General features: G+C 42.6%; 1 protein-coding gene across 1 annotated transcript; it reads left to right on the forward strand.

Annotated features, from left to right (window-relative positions):
* Positions 1–2507: 2507 nt before the first annotated feature.
* On the forward strand, positions 2508–7795 carry LOC110494152 (tribbles homolog 2). The gene is made up of 4 exons (XM_021568930.3): positions 2508–3361; positions 4202–4504; positions 4811–5103; positions 5549–7795. The coding sequence occupies exons 2-4, from the start codon at positions 4202–4204 to the stop codon at positions 6006–6008; spliced, it is 1056 nt and encodes a 351-aa protein (XP_021424605.2). The 5' UTR covers positions 2508–3361; the 3' UTR covers positions 6009–7795.
* Positions 7796–8027: the final 232 nt, after the last annotated feature.

The raw sequence follows: 8027 nt of genomic DNA on the forward strand, positions 1-8027 counted from the left end.
ACCCCAAACTTGCCCTTTTCTTTCCCCTGACTGAATCATTACAGTAGTGGGAAGAGGCCCAATTCATGGTAGTGTCTGTCTGTTGTGAATGCCAGGAACTCTGTGGTCTGATAGCTGAAGACCCAAACTCCAAAAGAGCCATTGAAACCCCTAGAAGTACTGATAATCCAATTACCCACAGAAATAAAAGCTATAACCTCTTTGTTAGCTAGGCTAATTGAGCTAGCCCTCTCATTGAGCCAGCCCTCTCCAATCCATGTTCCCCAGGCTGAGAGTCTGTCACCACTGAACATTGTGTAGGGGTTACCAGGACATTTTGTATCATGGGTTACCAGAACAGCCAAGTCTACATGACTCCAGCATCAAGGCACGCCACTGTGAGAACAGCGACTTATGCTCCCATTGCGATAGGCCTACTGTTGCTCAACCCAGGAAGTATGACTTCAACACAGCTGAGAGTTTCAGAGAAATCTAGTAATTTTCCCCCACTAATCAATTTCCTCTGATTGCCATCTATTGTAGAGAGATAGTTATTGGTTTATCATTGCACTATTTGCAGACTGCTATGGTGCCAACACAAATTATTCTGTTTCATAATCCTTCCATGTAAATGTTAATACAGAGGGTGATTCATTCATCATCAAACTGTGACTCACAGAGTTAATGAAGGAAGATTGAGGCAGCAGGCAGGCAGGGAGAGAAAGGCTCCCAGAGAATATTTTAGGATATTTAGTGCTGCCAAGTTACATTGCGACGAGTGACAATTTCATGGCTGTAGCCTCAGGCAATGTCTCTACCAGTCATGCAACGCTGTGTGTGCAATTGAAATGTTTCAATATTAAGGCAAGGATGATCTCCCACTCATAGGTCTGACTAGGTGTCATCACGGCACAGGCACAGGACGCTTCCCTCACCCACACACGCGTTGGTTTTACTACCCAAGTAGGGACCAAAACTTTATTCCCATTCAAAATCATATATTTCCTAAACCTTAAATTAACCTAACCCTAATCTTAACCCCTAACCCTAATCGCAACCTTAATTGTAACCCTAACCCTAAAATGTAATTCTTTCTTTAGGTTGCCAGCAAAATGTCCCCACACATTTTCCTTGAATTACTATCCTTGTGAGGACTGTTGGAACCCAAAAGCAGTAAAATTAGTCAAATGAGACCACACACAAACACACACCCTCTGACTCAGCTCAGGACCACACCAGTAATGAAGCATTACATCCTATCTTTGGTCACACAAAGACGACTTTGAAGTGAACGTTGTGCAACTCAAGCACAAGCTCAGGCCATTAAAAGCTACCTATGCAGTACTAAAGATCCATGTGTTTCATTGACATTAATAATGTGAAACTGTCCTCCACGTGTGTGTTAGTGAGGCATACATACGTGGAGGACAGTTGTTGTATCAATAGCCGGATAAAATGTATTTGATCCAGGCTACTGAATTTGTTTAGCTCTGTAATCAATGTTAGGCACTTTTTTTCTGATACTTGCAAAATGTGTTGAACATAGATGTGAGGACAACACACTTCTACTTTCAAAGTCAATTTCTCTACTTTTCCATAGTTACAACAATCAAACAGATATTTGCTAACCCAAAATAACCAATGATTTACATATACACAAGATGACTTGACAGGGGCCTCTGTTTTGAAGCCACCGCGCCTCCATCTTGGCAGGTGTTAAAAATATTTTGGAAGATATAGAAATGCATTTATTTAATTTCTACATTTGTTTTTGCCACTTTTATGCTATTACAGACACCTTAATGCATACTTGTAAATGATATTATGTGAGCTAAACATAAAACAATATATATATAATAATAAAAATATATATAGAGATTTTCCTTCAAGTATATATTTTTTTATGTACTAATGTTACTGTCCCCACTACAACAAAACATATTTCAATACATTTTGTCCTTGAAACATTTAATTGAAATACTGTAGAATTCCATTCATTTCTATTTAGGTCTGCTTTTCTGAGGAGTGACAATATGGCCAACCAGTGGCTTCAAAGCCTGTCCTTGGTCAATACATAGCATCAGCAATCCATGGTTTATATACATGATTAATATTAACCCATCCCCATGTGCATGCCATCCAGAGAGCATGCACTGTGAAGAATGGTGCAATACAATCATTGCTATTGAGTCATAGCAGGGGTGTGGCAAACCCTGTCCAACATATGGTTGGGTTTATAGTGACAATTTGTTTTATCTTATTAAATAACATGCCCGATGTCCTTTGGAGAAAAAAAGTAAAAATAATTATATATGCAACTCTTGCATGTAGAGTAAATCGTTTTGAATTAATTTGGTCAGTGCACATTTGGATGTATTCCACCTCAACTGGATTTTGTCACATAATTACTTTATGATCAATGACTTGCACCACACCTTGCAATTTCAGATTTAAATTGCAAGATTATTTTTGTTCCATTCAATAGTAAACTGCCTGGGTGACTATTGCGACGTTCCCCGGCTGATGTCGTCAGACCAGGGGGGTGGAGCTACGATGTTGCAATCATGCTCAGTCGCGCATCACCAACTTCACTGCTGTAACAGAAAGGATAGTTGAAGCCAATGTGCTGTCCAGTCCATTCTCAATCAGTCGGTGGGGGCACGTCTGATTAGAAATCTACTTTTTAGGGACTCCATTTGGAAATTAAAGGTTTACTATGCAATTGACCAAATAGGGGACGTGTAGCTTACTCTTTCTTCCCTATGACCAATTATTTATCTGGACGCGTCCACGAGTTTCCATAACTACTTCGGACAAGTAGGCGCTCTTTCTTCATTATTGTGCAAGAGTCTTTAAACGTGTATTTTCACTATTTATAGAAGGTTTTGCTGGTTTTCTACTAAAAGTCGCTGGCTTTTTCGCAAGGAAAACACTGGATACACAAGTCGCTACACACCGGGAATGGAACAAAGGCATCTGTACCAACAACAGTAGAGACACCAGTGTTGCCGCCTCTCTTCAAAGCAAAATAACCTATTCAATTTGTCAAGGACTTTAATACATATTTTGCTTTGGATATGTGAACAGACATCCCGCACAACAAACGACGAAAGCTAATTTGAACTCGTATGTTATGGTTACATATTTTGCACATGCAACTGTAAATACGTTAGACTCCCTTTAACCACTTTCTTCTAGAAGGAAGAAAAACATTTTGTCTGAAGCGATCAAAATTATTTGGTTTCCTCTACACAGCAAGGGTTTTGCTACGTTTTCTGCACATTTCGAGTTTCTTGACAAGCAAAGCACTACACCAAAAGCTGGAGTTACCATACCATTGTTCTGTTCTGGAGAGCTGACCCCTTTGTCTTCCACTGCCAAGGTAAGAACTTGTTCACAATTTTCACCCTATCTCAGTATCCTATTTTTATCATACAGTTGAAGGGGTTGCTTGCAGTCCCGACATGTATTGACAATTCATACCTTTTTTAGTTGTATGTTGTCGTGAAACAACAATGTTAAACTTTTAGAAAGTGATGGTGCAACTCTCCCTTCCACTCTTCGCGCTCGTGAAGTATCCCGAGGTCGCTCTATTTCTCAGAATTGCTCGCTGGTCTGGCCAGTTTTACCCGGTTCAACAAATATTTATTTCGACTAATAACATGACCCCCATGTGACCTCTTCTAGTTATAATGTAAATGTATCATGTTTATTTTACTTGTAAAACTTCAGGCCTTGGCGCAAGCTAAGGGAAGCCTGACGTCACTTTTATCATGACGTCCGTCCATGTATTTAACTTTTTTTTCCATTTGGCTGGCTGAGAATGACTGACTCACAAGCCACATTTCGAAAGAAACCGTCAGTAATTTGAGTAACGCATATGACAGACATTGCTCATCAGTCAAGGCTCGATGGCGTCATCCAATAACTTGTAGCCTGTTATTTAGCACTGTTTAATGGTGGATATGATTCACATCTCCTCTCCAAGTTCCCCAAGTTGTAAATTATGCTTTGTATGTGCAATAAAAAATATACAGTATTTGCACACAGTAAGTTTTTATAGGTAGTTATTTCACTGTGTATTTGAAATGTGGTTATCAGCATATCCAATCAAACACAAATCATACAACCCACTAGGATAACCCTACTCTACATGTGGTTCAGTCACGTCCTACACATATTGCAATGAAACCCACTAAAACAATCCATGTGACTCTTTCAGATGAGTGTGAACATCTCTCCCGCCCCTGCGCCTACTCGTCCCCTGCGGCTGAAGCGGCTGGAGCTGGATGACCCCCAGGACTACACAGAGGCCCTGAAATGCAAGCGTCCTCGACTGAGCCTGCCACCCTCATCCCCCGGCCTGGCCCCATGCCTGAGGCCCCTGAGACACAGTCCGGGTCCTGTGGGCTCCGACCACCACTGTGTGTCCTGCATCGGGCCCTACGTCCTCCTTGAACCCACAGAGGGAACAGAGACTTACAGGGCCGTCCATAGGGTCACAGAGCAGGAGTACACCTGCAAGGTATGTATTGTAGCTACATGACCAGATAGTGGTGTGACTGTTTGCTTAATCAAGTCGCCCAACTGTCTGTCGGTACTTGCTTGATACTGTGGCTGTGAAATCGACCTATGCACACACATCCCTTTTGTGCCGTTCAAATTCAGCTTATTTGTCATATGCACAGGAACACACGGTGTTCTTTGACACTCGAATGGGTACATTATCCTCAGGCAATAAAGAATATGCATAGCTGTACTGTAGTTTGGTCTGTAATTTGACCATGAACTTATGAATTGTAACCTAACTCTACCCCATGTCCTCTACCAGGTGTTTTCTATGAGGCGGTACCAGGAGCTCATCGCCCCCTACGCCCGCCTACTGCCCCACGACAACATCTGCCGCATCGCAGAGGTGGTGATGGGCGAGCGCAGCGTCTACGTCTTCTTTCAGCATAACTACGGTGACATGCACTCTTACGTGCGCACGTGCAAGCGGCTCCAGGAGGAGGAGGCGGTCCGTCTCTTCGGCCAGATGGCAGCGGCGGTGGCCCACTGTCACGAGCACGGCGTTGTCCTGCGTGACCTCAAGCTGCGCAAGTTTGTCTTCGTGGACCAGCAGAGGTTAGTAGTTGACACTTTTCTTGACTTAAATCGAATTTTAGCTGAGGAACATGATCATCTGTTTGCAGGTTAGATTGCCTTACAGTAGTGACTGAGACCTGTCCCAAATTCATCATCTGAATGTTTAGACAGTCCACATATGCCTGGCCATGTTAACTTCCGTTATGTCACGGCTAAAGAAAGCCCTTTAGTTGGGTAACTGTTAAAATGACTCTAAAGATCTTCATAATGCCTTAATCGTGACATCATAACTGTCATATAGGACTGCAATTTCTCCAACCCTGTAAACTCCGGTGTTATTCCAGACAGTTATGTAAGCCACTGTATTATGCATGCATATGACCCAGTGCACCACCTGTAAATCACACAAAGCAGAAAACATGATGTCCCACCATGGGGGTTTGATTACTATGATGACTCAACCTCTCTCTCTGGTTTTCCTTAGGACCAAGCTTGTTCTTCAGAACCTGGAAGACTCATGTCTGCTCCATGGGGACGACGACTCTCTGACGGACAAGCACGGCTGCCCGGCCTACGTGGGCCCCGAGATCCTCAACTCGCGCCACTCCTACTCAGGGAAGGCTGCCGACGTGTGGAGCCTGGGTGTGGTGCTGTACACCATGGTGGTGGGACGTTACCCTTTCCAAGACGTGGAGCCTGCTGCGCTCTTCAGTAAGATCCGCCGGGGGGCATTCACAGTGCCAGAGTCACTCTCAGTGCAGGCCAAGTCGCTGGTGTGCTGCATGCTGCGAAAAGTTCCCTCAGAGAGACTGGAGGCCTCGGAGCTGTTGTTCCACCCGTGGCTGAACTGTTCCAACAACACAACACCTCCCAACACGCACCTCAACCCCAGAAACTGCACTGACCAAGTGGTCCCCAGCTACACCGACGACACGTGTTTCTAGAATAAAAATGTTAAATATCCTCTGTCCTTCATCGTCCACTTTGTCCTACTGATGCAAGTACAGCGGCATAATCTCCATATAGGAAATACTGGTAATGCAGTTTCTTTTCTCCCTACCTGAAATTTTTGGTGACATTTAAGAAACACAAGGCATTGCAAATGTCTACAACTGCAGTGTTGTTAACCTGCTGTTAGACATTAGCATGTATATATGCTGAAGTTGTGCTTTTGAAGAAGTTATGAACCTGTTATGCATGGCCGTCAATCTGAAGTGTTACCAAATGTATAACATAGTTCTGTGTCAAAGCATCTGTTGGCATTGCAGACAACAAAGCAGTAACTACCAAATACTGTATCTCCTGGCCACGTGTACACCTACCTCCGTCGAGGTAGTTGTACACTTGCTGGTCTAGGGTCCAATGCAGTTAGTCCCACACTGCTGTGAAACATCAAGAGAGGTGCTTTTCAAAAGCTACCCAACTATTGTGCTTTAACCAATGAAAATGTTTTGTTGACTCAATGGGAAGAACAGGTGAAAAATCTTCAGATAACATGCCCTATAGAAGCAGTCTGTCGAGCTGTATTCCCCTTCACAAAAAGCAGTAATTTTACTATTCTTTTGTCGAGCAACTCCGTTGGGAACACTAAATCGAAGATCTATATCTGACCGGGTTGATACCTGATACCTCCGAACTTGACGAAATCCTGGAATACTTGATGCACGTTTTGTGCCTTTTTATGTAGGCCTACTGTTTATATATTTCAGTGACCGATGGATCCTACCAACCGTTGAAGTGCCTTGTTTTCATAACCACAGTTTATGTTTAGTCCCCCTCCCTATATCCCTATCAGAAGTTGAGTTTTGCTTTACCAAAGACTAATGCTGCATTCATAACCAAGTGGGAAGGTGGTATTTACCACATACGACTGGGAAAGTCCACTTGAACGCCCCTCCAACTGGTAATTACTAGTGGGAAACTCGTCTATCATCCCTGACTTCTCTTACATGCTGATCTGAGGTCACCTACTAAGGAAATTTCAGCAGTTAAATGCAACAAAACATTTATAAAAAGCAATCTATTAATATGGTTTTTGAACACTTTGTTCACAAGCATGATAGCTGTGCTTTTAGTTGTTGACAGCTTGTTGGCCATTACCCAACTCGGCATTCTCAACAAGTTTAAAGCATCAATGCATCCAACTGGTATTTACGACTTGACAACTGGTAATTACCACCTTCCCACTTGGTTATGAACGCAGCACTAGGCTACCCTCAATCATCACTTGTGGTGTGCTGATAGTTTGTCATCTGTGATTCAGTGACCGTTCGCCTCGGTCACAGGGTTTGTATGTTTTCTGACAAACGTATGATGTCAGAGTTAGCATGGTGTCCTAGATTCCTAGACAAGTGTAGTCATTACCTCAGGCGTGAGTTAATGTCTGTAGAAGTATATAGTGCAGTGGGTTAGATCCTGAAGAATACAGTGCTGTAGTGTACTTTAAACATCTTGAAAACCCATGTAATGGTGAAACCGTGTTAGTATCTGTTGACCTGAAGAAACAAAGGTATCACATTCTTTACACAGTACTGTGTGTTAGTCGTGATGCCTGCATGCAGTTCGCTGACCCTAAATAGATCTAAGATCCTACACTAAGCCACAGCTCTTATTGTGACTTTGTAAATACTTTTTTGTAAGAAAAGTACACACTTTTTCTGATGTTTGTTTGGTGGATGTACTTTAGTGAACAAGTATTTGTTGCCAGTAAAAAATAAATCCTTGAACTGACTGTTTGCAAATGAGCTTTTTTTGTGATAAGACCAAACTGTGTTGTCAGAGATGTTTGTAACACTTCATTACCCAATCTCTATTTTCCGGGTCAGAAAAATAATTGCATTGAATCAAGAAATGATTTAACTATAAGCACACCTTGATTCAGCTTGGACTAATACCAGGATGTAACGTGCAAGGACCGAGGTTATGACCAATTCATACTTAATAGTAAAGATTCTGTCGGGTTT

The sequence above is a fragment of the Oncorhynchus mykiss genome, chromosome 17 (assembly GCF_057628025.1).
Source record: "Oncorhynchus mykiss isolate SJ-2025 chromosome 17, ASM5762802v1, whole genome shotgun sequence".
Classification (NCBI taxonomy): domain Eukaryota; kingdom Metazoa; phylum Chordata; class Actinopteri; order Salmoniformes; family Salmonidae; genus Oncorhynchus; species Oncorhynchus mykiss.

What these genes read in the sequence shown, in the direction of transcription:
- LOC110494152 (XM_021568930.3), top strand. Translation starts at nt 4,202, where the DNA reads ATGAGTGTGAACATCTCTCCCGCCCCTGCGCCTACTCGTCCCCTGCGG. An exon ending in AGCAGGAGTACACCTGCAAG is followed by an intron (nt 4,505 to 4,810) that starts GTATGTATTGTA and finishes GTCCTCTACCAG; the next exon opens with GTGTTTTCTATGAGGCGGTA. An exon ending in GTCTTCGTGGACCAGCAGAG is followed by an intron (nt 5,104 to 5,548) that starts GTTAGTAGTTGA and finishes GGTTTTCCTTAG; the next exon opens with GACCAAGCTTGTTCTTCAGA.